Consider the following 18,531-nt stretch of genomic DNA (forward strand, 5'->3'; position numbering starts at 1 on the left):
GAGGGTAGCAGGATAAGAAAGAGATTTTAACAATCACCTGTCAGCATGATAAGTGACAAAGTTGATTTGTGTAACTATAAGACAAGTCTGTAGTAATTATCAGATTTGGGACAAATGAGTCTTTAGATTTAAAGAGAAGGAAAGAGCTATATAAACACAAGTAATCCACTGAGACCCAAGAGGGCTCTCTTAGGTTAATATCAATAAAATAATTTTTATTGACCCAGGTCTCCAGCCTTCTTTTGGAAATATTACAAGATGACACAAGGTTAGATATCAAAAGGGTAAAAGCAGCCAGAGGATTTTATATTGCTTAAGTCATTTGAAGCTTTTAAGTGAATGAGTAAAGTTAATGTTCATCGGGAGCGAAGATGGGAGCAGAACATATATTTGCCTTGTAATTTATTAGCTAGGATAGAATTGAAATTTTAAAAAGGAAAAAATTTGGTATAGCTTCTAAAGCTTATATTAGCTAAGGGATTTAGCAAGCTGGCCAGAGAACCCACATATTCTTTCATATTTGTTCCTAATGATATAGTAGTTTCAAGAAAATTTTTATTATTATGAACTTAACAAATATCAACAAATAAGAACCTTTCCCAACAACAGAAAAAGAGGAATGCATATGGAACTGTGAACTTCTGTCACATGCATAACTTGCTTTTTTAAAATATTTGGATTTTTGGAAATTTGGACTTCAGATTTAACATAGTAGTTCAACACTGGCCCTCCATATGTGTGCCCCATTCTGAATTTCCTTCCACTTTCATTGATTTATTTTTTAATGATTTATTGATATTCTTTAGTTACTTCCTTTTTAAAGTGTTATCGTTATTCCCCCATTGCCGCCTAACATCCTATCTACCCAATGAAAGCTTTCCTTTGTAAAAATCAATATAGTCATGAAGTACAAATTCACACCTGACCATATCCAAAAATGTATCTTATTCTGTACCTTTACTGTGGTGCCTCTCTGCCAAGAGATGGAATAAATGCTTCATCATTAGTCTTCTGAAGTCATAGTTGATAATTTAATTGATCAGAATTCTCAAGTTTTTAAATCTTCCACAGTTGTCACAAAATGAAAGCACATCATTTTTACTTGTCCCTACAGTATCTTATTGTAAAATTTAGGTTAAGTATTTGGTCATAGGCTAGATGTAAGCTGATGTAAAGTAAAACTAAGTTTCTAAACCTTTTCTGTGTCATCTGTTGGCTTTCTCTCATTGTGTGCAGCTTCCACAAAACTCTCCCCAAATTCCCACTTAATTTCTTATACCAACTCCTATATAGCAAGACTGTGATGGGGAAAATCATGATATAGAAGGGATACCTCTATTCTCCTCAAACTCTCCTAATTATTTTCTTAGATTTCTTAATCATTTTGTGTGCTTAACCCTCTCCCTAATCCCTTAATATTCCCCATGTAATTTGTAATTGACATTTTTTCTTTCTATACACACCATTCAATCTTGTGGCTTCAGCTATCTCTGTGCAGACTACTCCCAGATTTATTTGTCCAAACTAACCTTCCTCTTAAACTTCAGACTTTAGCTTCAAACTGCCAAATAAGATATTTCCATCTGTTATCACACTGATACTTCAAAAGCAATCTATCCAAAACAAACATTATATTTCTTTTAAATCTTATTCTACTTTCTAATTTTGTTAATGACCCCAACATTCACTTATCAAAAAACTTTTTTTTCATTCAGCAATCATTTAGGTGTTTTTCCCATCTCCCCGCTCCCATCCCTCCCCCCACCCTTCTCCTAGGAAAAAAGAAAAAACCCTTTGTAATAAATTTGCATAGTCATTCAAAACAAATTCCTACATTGACCATGTCCAAAAATGTGTGTCTCTGCATCTTATATCTTTGTCAGGAGGTGGGTAAGGTCCTCTGCTATCATGGCTGGTCATTTAATTGATCAAAGTTGTTACATAAATTATTCTCCTAGTTCTGCTTATTTCATTCTTATCAGTTCATACAAGTCTCTCCAGATTTCTCTGGTACTGTCCTTTTCATCATTTCTTTTAGCATTGTATTCATATAACATATTTGTTCAACCATTCCTCTATAGATGAGTACTTTTTGTCACTTTTAAAAAGGTAAACATTTTACTCCATGTGGGAACTTTTCTTCTTTCTTTGGTCTCCTTAGGATCTAAGCCTAGTAGAAGCCAAATGGATCAAATTTTTTATCCAGTTATGAGTCAAAGGGTACAAACTATTTAGTAGCTTTGGGGCATAAATCCAAATTGCTTTCTGAAACTGCTATACCAATTCATAGCCCCAGCACTAGTATATTAAAGGGTCTGTTTTCCTAATCCACTCCAGTATTTGTCATTTTTTTTGTCAACATTTCCCATCTGATTGATGTAAGGTAGAATCTAAGTAACCTGGCTCCAGTGGCTTCCTATTATTCCAGTATAAAATGCAAAATATTTTGTTGGTATTTACACCTTTTCATAACTAAACCCTTTTCTAGCTTTCTGTCCTTCTTTTATTCTGTTCCACTCATTATATAATACAGTTATACTGTCTTATTGCTCATCTTCCTGCATTGGGTGTCTTCCATGCATGTAGTTCTTTTCTTCACCTCTACCTCTTAGAATCCCATTTTGTTCTTTCACGACTCACCTAAAGTGTGAAGTGTATGCAAGAGTGCTTTCCTTGTTCCTACATCTACTAGTCTTCTGCACGGTAATTTTCCTCCTACTTTATATGTAACTTGTATTACCAAAATATTTAGATAGTCTCCCCTATCAAAATGTAAGCGTCTTTTTAAATTTAGAGACTTTGCCTTTCTTTGTGTCTCTAGCACTTAGCAAAGTGCTTAGCACATAGTAAGCACTTAATAAATGCTTCTTCGTTGATCTCTAAAATGTGAATAATAATTGTACTTATTTATATTTTACCAGGTCATTTTTAAGTTCAAATAAGATTTTCATATATATATATATATATATATATATATACACACATACACATATATATTCACATGAGGGTACACCGTAGATGAAATTGCACAAAGACAATAGTCATTCTTGGTCACCAAGAGACTACCACTGAATTCACATTTGTGTATACTGGAGACATAACATTACTCATCTCTGAGGAGACAGAAAAATTCTATTAAGAACTCAGTAAGACTCTTCAAGTTAAATCAGCAGATTATATTTAATTTAATTTAGTATTTTCATTGTGTAAAGGTGAACATAAAAAAGAAGTAGTAAAAAATATTTTGGGCAGTGTGATCCAATAATAAAAAAAGTGAGGAATCAAAGGTTTACAACTTCACAGAAGCTTTACTCTCCTATAAATTGTTGATACTCTTTGAGAGAAGAGTTGGTATATACATGAAGGACAGTGAATACCAAAATGAAATTGGTTATATTTTAGCAGAGAGTTAATGACAGGTTTTCAATATGGGAATTCTGAATCTGCCATCTATTAAGTCAGAACATTTACCAAGAGCAACTATCCAAACAGTATCAACTGAGAAGAATAAAAATGAAAAAAAAATGTCATTTGATTGTAATAATCCCAACCCCAATGTGTTGATGCCCAAAATAGGAAACGGGTAATAAAAACAGACATCATACTATAAACATTGTTTTATGAAATTTAACCCATGTAAATTCATCACCACAATAAGACCAAAGGAAGACACTTAGACAGCAAATGCCTTGCCAAATAGAGAGGTATGGCAACCTAAGGCAACATTAACTTAGAACATAAATGCCTCTGTAAAATCATACAGAGGAGGATGATAGAAGATTATGATTAATGTCATTTCACAAAACTTTGAGACATAAGGGAAGGAAGAATGAACATAAAAAATCTGCAAAACACTCAAGTAAAATCATCAAAGGTCAGTCATTTTAAGGATGCAACTGTGAGGACAAGTGGAAAAATTTTAAAGTTCTGTGAAGATTTTTATAATAAACTATTTTCTTCATCAGTCACAGTGGACCTTCACATTTGGGCTCTCTCCTCTCAGAGTCTCCAGTATGCTACAAAGAGTAGTTGAAATGGGACCAAAGAAAACAAAGATGGGAAAAGTGGCCAAATTGGATAGATTAAGTATAAATATAGGAAGTTCATGTGTTGGAAATTACAGTTTTAGAATATCTAAGAATCAATTGTCAGAGTATCTGAAAGAAACATTGAAAAAAATCTCAAACCTTTTCTTATGCTTGTCTTTTCATATCTGCAAGATTTTTATGAGCCTAACCTACATGCTCTGAAGACATCTTTAATGAAGGTTTGAAGAATGGGGACTTTCATCTACAGAAAACTATCTTTACCATCACACAATTTCCTGAAAGATGTAGATAATATACTCTACTTACTGTTTGTTGAATATTTATAGCATTTCATCTACTTACGCAAAATACAACCTTAAAGGCTTGCCTTCAACAAGCTATCTTCCATTTATATTACATCATGCAATTACAGGAGTCTGTTAACAGAATATTTAACTTTGTTCAATGATTTTTTTGATCAATAATACTAAAAAGGCATAAAATAGAGAAGTGCATGCTCACCAAATGGAGAAGGGATCCCTATAGATAGACCATTATGTGTTCCTACTTGTAAATAACATTATGCTGAGTGCATCAAAGCTCCAGCACATTAAAGAATATATATAGTTGGATAGACCACCCATATTTCTGTTTTTCCATTAAGACAAATGTAAAGGCCAGACATAGAACTGAAGAAATAGGATTTTCCTACTTAAAGGTATGCATTGTAATGGCAAGAACTGCTAGGTGGCTCAGTGGATAGAGTTCTGGCCTTAAGTCAGGAAGATCTGAGTTTATAGTGGCCCAACACTAGCTGTTTAGTCTGGGCAAGTCAAACTCCATTTTCCTCAGTTTCTTCATATGTAAAATGAACTGGAGAAGGAAATGGCAGACCACTCAAATATCTTTGCCAAGAAACCCTCAAATGGGGGGTTGTAAAGAGTCAGACAGGAATGAAAAAACAAACAACTAAACAAAAGGGCTTAATAGATGGAGAATTATGACTATGCCTTCTTAGCTTTACATTTTGCTTCAAATTCATTTGCAAACTAGACCAGAGAAATTCTTGGGACTATCCCACATTAAGTGAAATACTTATCTTTGTCAGAATACTGTGATATCTTCTCAGACTTAATGGTGTAAAAGGAAAGACAGTTTTAGCCCAAAGGCAGTCTAGCTGCCATTTATTAGCTGGAAACAGTGGTTCTGATTAAAGAGCTGACATGACAGCTACCTTTATGAAGAAAGGTTTTGGCCATTCTCCTTTAGCCAGAAGGTGACCTTAAAGAGATTAGCCCAGAAGCTGGTAGTAAAGGAGTAGAAACTGCCTTTGGAGAAACAGAAAAGTGTACCCCACAGAGGTGGCACACCCTCCAGGAGAGCATACCCAAAGTTAGTGAAAAGCCACCCAATCATCTCATAAGAGGATGTTGGTGATCCCTTCCATCTATGTGCTCTTACCACATATGAGCCCTTTGTATATGTCCCTTACCTGTAATCTCTACGTACTCTCACTTTACACATTGATGTTATAAACACTTATGGTTATGGGAGCTCTAGGTTTATAAAAGGAAATTGTTCCATTGTGGCCTTTATTTCCAGGCTGTTCTATTAAATGCTTTTGCTTTGAATTAATGGTGTCAACTGGCTGAAAATAGAAAAAGCAAGCGTATTGATGATTGCTCATGAAATACAGTTTAGATTGGATGTGGATTTCCAAAACCTAGAGTAAGTATTCTCAGGGACCTGGCTGAAAGGAGAGTGCCCCAGGTACTGCATAAATATTTTGGAAAGATAACAGCTCATGGACAGTGAGCTAGGCCCAGAATTGAGCAGGAAAAAGAGAGTCATCTGGATTGTGTTTGGAAATTGCATAATTCTTTAAAAATATGCCAACCTTGATCTCAAATCAAAAGCTCGTCTTTTTTATCAACAACATTCTCCTGGTAATGCTGTGTGACTGATAGTCATAGAATACCACAGTCTGAAGAATTGAAACTGAAGAGCATTGGAGAAGCATATAGAGAGTGTGAGTAGTTGATAGCAAGCGTATCAATGGAGAATTGTACAAAGAAGGTCATATGAAGGATGTCATCACAGAAATGCTTGGCCAGTAAAAAAGTCAGACCATTTGTGTAATGAAAATAAAGGATAATTAATGGAAGAAAGGAAACAAGCATTTATTAAGCACTAACTCTGTATTCAGGCACTGTGCTAAGAGCTTTACAAATATCACATTTGATCCTTATAATCCTGGGCAGTTCATGTGATTATTAATCACATTTTACAGTTAAGGAAACTTAGGCAGATAGAAGTTAAGTGACTTGCCCCAGGTCATACAACTAGTAAGGTTCTGCCTCTGGATTTGAATTCAGATCTTCTTAACTCTGGGGTCAGCACTTTATCCACTATGACACTTAGGTGCCTTTAGTATTTATGCTCCTTTAATATCAACAAAATGTAAGGAAAGATCTTGAACAAATTCAGGGGGGATCCCTCCCTTGTGGGGATTTTTGAGAGGGCATGGACAGTTACGTGAGAAGGCATGGGTAGCTAGATTGTGAGCTACTACAAGGGAGGAAGTTAAGATAAAAAATCATTTGATCTGTATATTATCTACTTCTCACAACCTTCTTTCTCTATTGTTTTCTCCTTAAATTGTCTATTAACCTTGTTTATGTTTAGATACTACACTCTAGAATTCTGTCTTGCCCATAACTGAAATTAGCCTTTAGTCTATTGATCCACAAATGGAGTTGTTTTTTTTTTCCACTTGTATATAGGAATTTAATTTTTTTAATGGTTGAGTAAGGGGGGTGCATAGTGATGATAAAAAAAGAAGAAAACACCTTCTAAATATGGATCCTCTCATTATTAATTGTTATCTGATTACACTATTAGGTTTTATAACTTATCTATTCAGCCTCCTCTTCCTATCTCATGAGCTCTCTCTCTCTCTCTGTCTCTCTGTCTCTCTGCCTCTCTCTCTCTGTCTGTCTCTCTCTCTCTCCTCTCTCTTTTTCCCCTCTCTCCCTCCCCTCCTCCTGAGTTTCCTTCTTATTTGTCTTACCCAGATATAGATCACCTATGGTGGTGGAACAGAAAAGAGAAAAATCTGACTCAGTATTATTGCTATAATCAGGAAGAAAAAAAATTAGAAAAACATGGGCATTGTGAGACTAAGAATTTTCTTCAACAGTGCTGTACAAGTATATCAGACATTCAGCTAAAGTTGGGGGGAGGAATAAAAATATCAGCCTAGTAAATGTGAAATAATATCTTCTCATTGTACTACTTAAGCTCTTTTCACTGATTCTTTGTACTGGAAAGTAAAGGAGAGATAGGGGATAGAAGGGATGCCAAAGTGTTTAGAGCCTTACAGGAACTGAATTTGAGAAAAATGGAGGCAGGGATCCTATGATTATCATAGAAAAGGCCTTTACAAATATTAAGATAGGAAATTAATTCCCAAAACTCCTTACAATGAAATAGTTCAAAGAGAAAGAAGTTTAGCATGTTTCAAGGTGGCTTTGGTTTTGGTATAAAACCCCCGACTAACCATAACTCTATGGAGGTAAAAAAGCTGAGCTTTCTTTGTAGTTTGAACAATATGTTTCCTCTGATTTCACTTTTCTTGTCCTCTTAGGTTGCCTTATTGAGGCTGTGAACTTGAAATCTAGCAACCAGAATCCTGTGGTACGGGAATTTGAGAGTGAGTACTAAGAGATCTCTCTGTTGGGGGTGGGCACCACCTACTGGTTCTTGGATGACCTTGCAATCAGTTCAAAAGAAAAAACAGGTTTGGGAATGAAATCTATGTTAATGACCATCATCTCATGGAAGGAAAAAACAATACATGAGCCTAGGCCTGAAATCTAAAGATTTCAGTGGACTACAAGCTCAGTGTGAGTCAGTGGTGTCATCTGGCTGCCAAAGGGATTGGATATGATTTTGGGCTGCATTAATAGGATTCAATGTGTGGAAAAAGAAAATAATAGTCCTTGGACCAAAGAGATGACATGGTTAGGCCACATTTGCATAGTATTACGTCCAGTTCTGGACATCACATCTGAGAAGATAACATAAAGCTGGGGCAGGGAGGGATTTAGATTAATGAGAATAGAATGTATGTGCTCTGAGGGTAGGAACCCGTTGCTACTTTTGCCTCTATATCTCCAGTGTCCAGCACAAGTCAAAGCCTTCAATTCAAAAGACATTTCCTGTCTGTTTTGCATATATGGGGTACTTAATAAATTATAGTAAAATTGAGAAGACTGAAATCCATGTCACTTGAGAATTAGACAAAGAAACTGGGGGTGTTTATAGATTAGACAAAAGACAACTTGAGAGTAGAGAGGGAGTTGGGACATGATTAATATTTTTGAAGGATCATCATGTAGAAGAGGCATTAGGGGTTTTTCCTCCTATTTGGTCCTAGAGAACAGAAGTAGGGTGGAAATTTTAGGGGGGAAAATTTGACCCCAATATATGAAAAACTTTCTAAAGAATGGAATAGACTGCCTCAGGGAGAAATAAATTCCCTATTCCTAGCAAGAAATGGGTAACAGGGGGCAGCTGGGTAGCTCAGTAGATTGAGAGCAGGACTTAGAGACGGGAGGTCCTAGGTTCAAATCTGGTCTCAGACAGTTCCCAGCTGTGTGACCCTGGTCAAGTCACTTAACCTCCATTGCCTAGCCCTTACCACTCTTTCTGCCTTGGAACCAATATACAGTATTGATTCCAAGATGGAAGGTAAGGGTATTAAAAAAAAAAGAAACAGGTAACACTTTTGGGGGGATGCTATAAAGCAAATGTGATTCACAAGTTAAGAAAAATTTGGCCAAATGATGTCAGCTCTTTTCTCTGTCTAGGGTCTTTTGATATTCTTGACTGTAGAGTTTATGAGAGGCCAAAATGGGGAGAGGGGTGAGGGGAAAAGAAAACCATAGTAATATTCATATGTGATTTCTGAGCCAGGAACAACCTAACACCTCAACAGTTGCCATTGGCTCAGTGTGTTTATCTAGTTATTGACAAATGGTTCCTTTGCCTAGGCTTTGTGCTTAGACCAGCAGAGAATGGCATTTTCTATAAATGGGGTGGCCCTCTCTAGGTAGCATGTTCTGTGTAGCCACAAGTTCTTGATTAACATCTTTATTAGTTCTCTGGCTAAGTTCTAGCTTTGTCTAAAGGCAGAAGGTTGTTGTCTTTGTGGCACCCAGTGAAGGACTTCTGGTTTACAGGGCTTGTAGCAGTAAAACTACAGTGTTACCTATTTATTCAGGGTTGATTGTTCTATTTCCTTCTAGGTGTGGAACTGTCTTGCATCATTACAGACTCTCAAACAAATGATCCCAGGATTGAGTGGAAAAAAATTCAAGATGATCAAACAACCTATGTATTTTTTGACAATAAAATTCAGGGTACGAGTTCATTGTCCTCTTTTGCTTGCTATTTTCCTCAAACTCCTCCTCCTATTTTAATGGTTGTATCTGAGATTCAGATTAGCCTATCTTCAGCCTAATATGGAAAGCAGCATCCTTTTAGGAAGTGAATTAATTGCACTGTCTTGTTTACTGGGACCTTACCCTGCCCTTTTGCACAAGGCAAAGGAATAAAAGAGCCCTACACAACAGAAAAAAAGCAGATGAGATGATAGATCAAAGTATTGAAAGAGAGAGGGCAAGGGGTTTTGTGGAAATGGCATAAAGACAAGTTTTCTAATGCTTAGGGTCATTAATGTCACTGGGAATTACTTTATTAAAAATTTGTTTTTCTGCCCTACCACTTGAGACTACTCTACCTAAATTTCTTTCATGCAAAACTCTAAACCTGCAGAGTTCCTCTGAGTAAAGTTTAATCTCACTCTGATTATCTGAGAAACAAAGTGGTATTGATATGAATTTAACAATAGTAAATTTTTAAAAATTTATTTCTGCTATATTGCTAGACATTTTATCATTTAATAGATAAAATTGATCACATAAAATCCCAAGGATAGAAAGGATCTTTGAAGTCTCTCAGTCTCTTCCCTACTGCCAAGTAAGAAGCACCTACAGTATCCAGGTTAAGATAACTACTTAAAGGAAAGGAGATCCATTCTTTACTGTCAAAAAGTCCTTTCATATGTTAACCTGCATTCACCTTTCAACCTAAAGCTGTTGGGGTTTTTTTTTTCTTTCAAGCTAATCATATATGATTGCCTCTCATCATGACTCTCCACATTTGTAATCTCAATTTTTAACCTTTTTTTTCTTGAATGGTTATTTTCCAGTTCTTTATTACTCTTCAAGTCCTGCACATTCCCTTGACATTGAGCAGATAAAAGGATTTTTTAAAAATGTCTGGACTTGGTAAAAGGAAAATAAATTGCCACCCTTCCCCTAAACTTGCTCTGGTTTTGGAGCCTTCCCTTTTTGTCATGAGTTTCAGGCCTAGAATTGACATTCTCTGGGTAGTAGAGATAGCCTTGAAGAATCATGTCATGGATTCCCTTTTTCCAGGGCATTTGGCAGGCCGTGCAGAGCTCTTGGGAAAAACATCTCTGAAGATCCTAAATGTGACACGGTCAGACACAGCCTCTTACCGCTGTGAAGTTGTGGCTCGTAATGATCACAAGGAAATTGATGAGATTGTCATTGATCTCACAGTACAAGGTAAGGTTTCAAGTAGCACCAAAACCCCCCTCTTTCTCATCAGGTGTGAATCTTGAAATTTCTCAGACTTGTGAATGTTAAAAATTTCCCCATGGGGAATTCTCAATTGGAACAATTCCCTACTGGGAACATTCCACATTTGGATGTAAGAACTCTACTTGGATCAGAAATGGGAGGACCTCTACTCCACCAGTATTTAGGACTGCTTTAGGGAAAAAAAAACTCCTTGCTAAACAATGAAGGTACTTGGGCCCATACTTATAGTGAGGCAAAAAGTTCTTTAAGCCATGCCTATTTTTAGAGTTAATACAAAGGGGTGCTAAGTACCTATTAAAGGTCAGGCAACTTGTAAACTTGCCAGGACAAAGAGGTGAAAACTTATTCAGAAGTTTTTTCTGGTTCAAACCCAGCAGTGAATTCAGAATGGGCTGTCCTTTGGAAAACGTCTACTGTGATTGGTAGATGTAAGGACTTAGGGGAGGTGACATAGGAGAAAATCTCCTATTTAAGAAAAAGCAGAATCTCTTGAGAATCAATCCTTTTGGACAAAAACTCTTGGGAGAGGCTCTGAAGAAGGAAAGCTCTTGGAGGACACTCTCTAAGGAGGTCTCGCTGGAGCTCCTCTGAGGGGACTCTGTCCCTCTGGAGGCTCTTGAGAGAGGCCCTTTGAAACAGTCTCTGGCTGGAAGGCTCTTTGAGGAGGACTCTGGCTGGAACTCTCTCTGAGGAGACTCTGTCACTAGAATCCTTGCTTAGACAGACCTTGTGGTGAGTGATAAAAGACTGACTGATCACTCTCTCTTAAGACTCAGGTCTAGGCCATGTTGGCTTAAGACCCTTCATACTTATTCCTTTCTTACTCTTTCTCTCTTTCTTTAATTCCTCATTGTATTATTAATTAAATTCTCTATAAAACCAAGTTGACTTGGGTATATTCATAATTGGGAATATTTCCCTGGCGACCACCTTATATTTGATTTAAAACCAAGACACTGTAGTGAAACATATTTTCTGTGGTCACAAATTTACTCACTCACTCTTATATCTACTACAATTTATATCTTCCACTATTTTACTCACTTACAGTTTATGACAGATAACTATTTTAAACGTTACACAGGTTACATGACTTTTCCAGAAGAAAAGGTATCCTTGTCCATTTTGCTTTCTTTCAATCTAGAGGCTAATGTTGCCTGTTGAGGGGAGGCCATATTTGAGGCCATGGATGGCTTGGGAGAAGTCACCTGATAAGTAAACTAGAGCTGCTACTTCTTTTTCCAAAATGTTTCTCTAACACTAGGGAGCAAGCACCCTGTCATAAGAACTTATGGCTAGAGATAAACAGGTGATCAGGTGAAATGACTGAGGAGCAAGGGCCACTTTAGTTTCTGTGGGATTCATTAAGAACAGAGCCATGGATCTGGATTTAAACACGATCCTGTATTCCTCTCACAGTGAAACCAGTGGCTCCTGTCTGCAGAGTGCCAAAGGCTGTACCTGTTGGCAAGTCAGCAACACTGCACTGCCAGGAGAATGAGGGCTATCCCAGGCCCCATTATAGGTGGTACCGAAATGACATACCTTTGCCAACTGATTCCAAAGCCAACCCCAGATTCCGGAACTCCTCATTTGTCTTGAACCCTGAAACTGGCACACTGGTAAGATGTTCTGCTGCCCTTGGGGAGGGTGGGGCCTTTAAAAAAAACCCCTTGCCTTCTCTTAGAATCAATACTATGTATTAGTTCCAAGGCAGAAAAGCAGTAAAGGGTGGGCAATGGGGTTAAGTGACTTGCCCAGGGTCACAGAACAAAGAAGTGTCTGAGACTAGAATTTGAATTCAAGGACCTCCTTGTCTCCAGGCCTGGCTCTCTGTCCACTGAGCCACCCAACTGCCCCCAAAGGGGAAGTATTTTGTGAATTGCCTTGGTGGAGAAATAGATAAGGGAGAGACAGAAAGCAGAGCCTCTAGAAGTCATTAGATGAGTCCTGGGGGGAGACAAGAATATCTGTCTTATCGAATCAGTTTCATTGTATGTCATTGTTTTGTAATGAATAGTTGTTCTATATGATATCCAAGTGATGAGGCAGCATCATAATAGATTCTGCAGAACTCAGTCCTAGAAGCCATCATCCTCAGAGGGCCCATTTACCCAAACACAATGACGAGATGGCATCCCGTTAGCAGAAGGATCCAAGGTGGTCCCCATGAGAGGGGCTCTTGCTGTTGAAGTGCTCTGAGGAAGCCTTAGTGGGACCCTGTGCAGTGCACTTGTGTCCAGGGACAAACCAATTCCCACAATGCCTACAATTTCTTTGTAATTCTCTGGCCCACCCTCCTCCCTGTACTCTGAGGCAGCCACCCTGTTGCCCTGAAAAGCTCTTAACTACCCTGTTATTTCCTACTGGAATAGGTTTTCAATGCTGTTCACAAGGACGACACTGGCCAGTATTACTGCTTTGCTACCAATGAAGCTGGCTCCGCCCACTGTGAGGGTCAAGAGATGGAAGTCTGTGAGTGCACCTGCTGCTGATGGGAAGGGCGGCAAAATGCTGAGGGCTGAACCTGGCTTTGTCATCAGTTAAAAATCTCTTACGTTCCTGGGTCAGATTCCTTGAGAAGTCAGCTAGGAGAAAATCAGATTGATTTTATTTTGTAATTCTATTCTGTATCACTGCCAACATTTTTGTATAACTATGTCACATTTCTTTGTCTTTGAATTAAGTTCATTAGGGTTAGAAGTTCAGTCTTCCTCTTTGAGTTAAGTTTAAAAGTTGTTTGCCTATAATTCACTTTAATTAAAAGCAATCCTGCTATTTTTCTGCCACTAGCTGCCCTTTTACAATTAGAGAATATCTGTTATCTATATACAGGCGGACTAAGTCAATCAGAATTTCCTATTGGCAAGATGGAAGGAGGGGATTGTTACGGATTTCCAACTAATTATTGTCCCCCCCCATACCTGATACCTCTGACTTTGTAACCAATAGTATCGTCTTCACCATCTGTCTTGCTGCCTCTTTTGGGATGCTCCTCCTTTTGCCTATAAAAATAATCTGTCGGCCCTCAGTCAGGGCCTTATCGAGGAGGCTGAGACCCTATTAATTGGAAAATTTGTGCTTTGCTAATAAATTGATAGTGCTCAGAGCTTGTGCCTCAGTTTACTTAATTTCAGTCTCAATAGTGTTACCCCTGATGAACCTGCATACTTGTACACTGAGGGGGGGAGAAAGTTCTGAGAAACAAATGCCTAGAAAAATTGTGTGTCCTTGCAATATGTTATCTTCCAGAAATAGACTATTAAGAGAATTCTAGCATTAGAAAGATGACTAATCCTAGAACTTCTGACGATGAGTTTAATTCTGCTTTTCTCTGGTGGGCTGATCAAATCCCTAAAACAAGGTTGTGTGGGCCCTTCAGACTGTTTCTCAGGGACTGAGAGTCACACTTTTCAAACTAACCCCAATGATTTTAGCCTACCTCTAGGGTGTATTGTGGGAGCATTATCTGAATCAGCTTTGGTATATATTTCATGTGCTTTTATTTGCCCAAAGGAAACAGAACCAGGCTACTCAGCTCAGAAGGAAGCCTGTTTCCAGGTTCAGAATAGAGATAAGGAATGTTGCTGTACCAACTAGGAATAGTCAAATTAGGGGTCCTTGGAGATCTGAGGATCAAGGAGTAATTTTTATTGATAAGAATTAGTTTGTCTTGTTCGATTTAGCTTGAGGGTTAGGGTATTGGCAAATAGTATGAATCTTCTGTTCCCCTCCTCTCTCCCAGATGACCTGAACATTGCTGGGATCATTGGAGGAGTGCTGGTTGTCCTGGCTGTTCTAGTCCTGATAACTCTGGGCATCTGCTGTGCCTACAGACGGGGTTATTTCATCAACAACAAACAGAATGGAGAAAGGTGAGTCTAGAATGAAAAGAGAAGTTAAATTGACAGTAACTTGGGAAATCAGGTCTAGTTATTTAGCCACCCTCTTTATCACTCTTTCACAGCTATAAGAATCCAGGGAAACCTGATGGGGTTAACTACATCCGGACAGATGATGAGGTGAGAAACCAGAAAAAGCAGCTGGGAAAGGTGATTGGGCCCAAAATCTTGTCACCTAGAGATTCTAGGCATGCCTAAACACTTCTTCAGTAAAGAAACTGTTCTCTACTTGAAAACCCCATTGATTTTGTGGGAAGAACCTTAGCTTAAAAACCTAGAACCCTGAGCCTGAGCTCCCTTGCCCTCCTCCTACCTAAAACCAAGCCCACTTTGGAATTGCCCTTACTTCCTCATGGCATTCAGTTTGCCAGCCAGCTCTCAATTCTTTGAAGGTCTGCATATTGGGCACAATCTCCAAGGAAAATGTTCTCTTTGCAGTTAGATTTGGTCTCTTTCCCCCTTCCATCTCTTGCCCCATCCTCCCAGTATCATTTGTTCTCAGAGGTTTCAGGATAGTTGCATTTGACTGTATTCTAACTTCCTGTATTGATTTTGCAGGGGGACTTCAGGCATAAGTCATCATTTGTGATTTGAAATGTGGCCATCTGAAAACACATGCAAATACCTCCATCAGAAGTTCCAACTGAGAGCAACAATATGAGTGAAGTGCACTTGGAAAGAGCTAGATCCTCATACAAATCTTGTTTTTCCCTTTGCCAAAGTTGACAATGAATTGTCCCTGACAGGGGATGGTAACATGGAGAAGATAGACTGATTTTGTTTGTTGGGCCGATCACCAAGTAGGAATAGCCCTAGCTCTCTGCCTTCCAGGGTAATAGAATACCATACAAGCATCTCCCAAACTGAGTTTTTTCCCATGCCTGCAACTCAGGGGGTAGAGGCTTGTTCAAGGGTAGACATTGTGAGCCCGTGGCACTAATGAGCTACCTATCTCTGACTCAAGTAAACAGTAGTGGGGAGAAGGGAAGGCAGCTGCAAAGGACCTCAGGTGCATGAATTCAAATTTGACTCAACATGCAGGTGTGGTCTTGGAACAAAATTATGGGGAATCTACAAAGCTGAGGCCTTTTATGCAACTAACCTGTTTTTAAATTGACTGGCTTTAAAGGCAGCATTATGCAATTCATTTTTTAAATCTTTAAAAAATCAATGCAGAGTATCAGTCTAGGAAAACTCTTTTGGTTCAGTATTCTATAAAAATAACCTAAATAAGGTTTGTTGCAGGTCTTACCTCTCATCTAAAGACAACAGGCTTTGCATTTTGAATTCAAAGCAAAACACCCATCCTGGGCCAGGTTTGAAATGGTACTGAAATAGTTTGCTTTTCTATGGGTCTTGTTTATTTTGTAGGATTCTGCATTCTAAATTTTTGCAAAAGATGTATTTTGATTACTTCAAAGAATGAATTTTTTAATTTAAACTGTAAATATTGTCATGCTAAATATAGTAAATAACTTTTTTTTAAAAAAATCAAACACAAGTTAGGCGCTTCAGACCACAATGGTGTTAACTCTGAGAATGCCAGCATTTAAGAGCACATGTACAGTCTCACTGGCTTACAGAAGAAAGACCCTTCTTCCTTCCAGACTGTAGCATTTCCCATCTTAAGGCTTGTGACCACTGCTTGGGTATCATTATTTCTAGAATTCCATTTGGGAGCAAAGATTCTTTTGTAATTGTTGTAACCCTGAAAAACAGATACATTATGCCCATGAAAAGTATTTGAACTGCCTTTTTCCCCCTCAGATGACCAGTAGGCAGATGTATTTAAAGATCACCCAGAAGCCCTAATACACTTACTCAGAGGAGTAAGTCGCATGGCTACAGTAACTTCAGAATTGGGATTGGCTGTTGGTTTCTGAGTGTTATTCAAAGTGCCTGCTTAGGGATTTAAAGGCCAGTGTGGATTTGCATCCTGAATAGCTTTGGTACTAAGTTACTTTTATATGTCTGCCAGCAGCTGAACTTGGACTAGGAAGGATTAAAAATGGACACTTCAAAAGCAGTTGGGTGTGTTTTCCATGTAAGTCTGTTGGGTTCCCCATCCTTGATCTGACAGTCTCAGCCTTTGGGACTCGTCTAACCTGTCAACCCTGGAAGGTCCATTAGCAAAGTGTAGGGGCTTTTTAAAATTAGTTTTAATCATTTGTGTTTCACATGACCACACCCAAGATCAAGGGTGATTTTAGAAATGAAATATCACCTACCAAAACTTTTTTTTTAAAGGGAAACAAATTCCATGATTACTCTGTTATAAAACAGCCAGACCCTGCAGGCTGTCTGTCTCACTTCTCAGTAAGCCATGATGTGGTGGCAGCTACCCCAGTCTTTTGAAGAGTATTAGATTGTGTAACCAGTGCAGAAAACCTAACAGTGAGGAAAGTTAGATACTTGAATCAAAAGCGTTTTTCTAATTCTAAACTTTGATCTCCCTGAGGCTCCGCTCACTTTTAGGTGCTTTAGAAAGAACATTCCAAAGCCCTTGTTCTTCAAGAGTAGGTGTTCTCAGCCTCAAAGACATGACTGTCAGACTTGTGGTGGGAAGTTTGATGCAAGGAGCTTCTCAAAAAAAAGCCCCTTATTCAGTGAGGATATTTTCATGTAGCGGAATGTAGCCATCTTGTGATTAAATTTCAGTTGAATTGTCTTAACTTTTATGCTTTGATAATATTTTGGTTGGATACTTATAAATGTTGGAATTTACAACTTTTTTTTCATAGTTTATGTAAAAATACTCTGCCTTGGGATTTTCTACCAAATGTTAGTTTTCAGTGGGCAGCTGTATAGCTCTGGCTTTACAGTTTTACCTACTATTTATTGCATCTGTATTTTAAATGTTTAGAACTAGGACTGCCCTCAAGGACAGTGCAAATCCAATCTCCCCTTTCTCTAGATTAGATGGGGAATAATGCCTTGACCTTTTTTTCTTGGGTTGCCATAGTGATAGGGGCAGCTGTGGTCTCTAATTTTCTACATTGAAGCCTTCCCACCCTAACCCAACCCTGTGTTAAACCATGGTCAGTAAAGAAGGAGAAAAATGTGAAGTCTAAGCAGACTTTTGCTGCAAAGAGTAAAAAAAGGAAAATTACAATATTCTTTTTTAATTGGAAGAGAAAATTCACATATTTTTAAGATGTGAAATGAGGCTAAAAGGATTCAAGAATCCTATCCAAGGCAGTTTTTCTAGTCTTTGGTATGGATATCACTGTACATAAATGTTCTAGATTTGTACTAATACATATATAATTTGATACTTCTGTAAAACATCACTTATAAACTTTTTCTAAGAAAAAAAAAATCATAACCCAGCCTCTTTATTTAAATATTCTGTAAGAGAAACACTTTCCTTCTTTTTCACTTAGCGAATTTCGTGGGGAACAGTAAGAAGGAAAGCCAGGGTGAGAGAAAAATAATTTATAAAGGGACGTTACAATTCCTACACTGTCTGCCTATACTGTAGAAACACTTAAGTAGTTCACCAAAGAGCAACGCTGTAAGGCATCCTCTATTACTTAACATTCATTTTTGGCTTGTCAGTTAATATAACTTAGTAATATGGGGTAGAGGAGCAACACAGGATGACATTTCATTCCTCAAACCCAACTTTCTATGTATATTAAAAACACGTGCACACACAAACCCATAGACCTAACCCTGTACATTTCGCTGCTGTAACATTGGGATTAAACCTTGGAACCCACTGAGTTTGTTGTCATTTTTGTCATTTCTCCTTTATGGTCACTAAAATCAGCCCTTTGTCAAGCAGGTAGTGTGAACAATCATGAATTCTGTTCAAGTAATGCTAATGCCATCAGATGATGAAACTCAGCCCTGTGATTCAGACTAGCATCTGAGTGGCTGAGGCTCTGTTTTGGCTACAAAACAAAC

At 38.0% G+C, this 18,531-nt stretch overlaps 1 protein-coding gene across 7 annotated transcripts in view; it reads left to right on the top strand.

The window, feature by feature from the left end:
- The window catches only part of JAM3 (junctional adhesion molecule 3), a 99,640-nt gene extending 81,293 nt beyond the window's left edge, over positions 1-18,347 (top strand). For all 7 annotated transcript variants that reach the window (XM_007495158.2, XM_007495157.3, XM_007495155.2 and 4 more), the window contains 8 exons: positions 7,675-7,740; positions 9,338-9,451; positions 10,532-10,684; positions 12,140-12,342; positions 13,096-13,195; positions 14,466-14,595; positions 14,688-14,742; positions 15,181-18,347. In XM_007495158.2, the coding sequence (XP_007495220.1) occupies positions 7,675-7,740; positions 9,338-9,451; positions 10,532-10,684; positions 12,140-12,342; positions 13,096-13,195; positions 14,466-14,595; positions 14,688-14,742; positions 15,181-15,216 (857 nt within the window). In that variant the 3' untranslated portion in view covers positions 15,217-18,347. The remainder of the gene's footprint in view (positions 1-7,674; positions 7,741-9,337; positions 9,452-10,531; positions 10,685-12,139; positions 12,343-13,095; positions 13,196-14,465; positions 14,596-14,687; positions 14,743-15,180) is intronic.
- The last annotated feature ends 184 nt before the right edge of the window (positions 18,348-18,531 follow it).

This window comes from Monodelphis domestica, chromosome 4 (genome assembly GCF_027887165.1).
Source record: "Monodelphis domestica isolate mMonDom1 chromosome 4, mMonDom1.pri, whole genome shotgun sequence".
NCBI classification, from domain to species: domain Eukaryota; kingdom Metazoa; phylum Chordata; class Mammalia; order Didelphimorphia; family Didelphidae; genus Monodelphis; species Monodelphis domestica.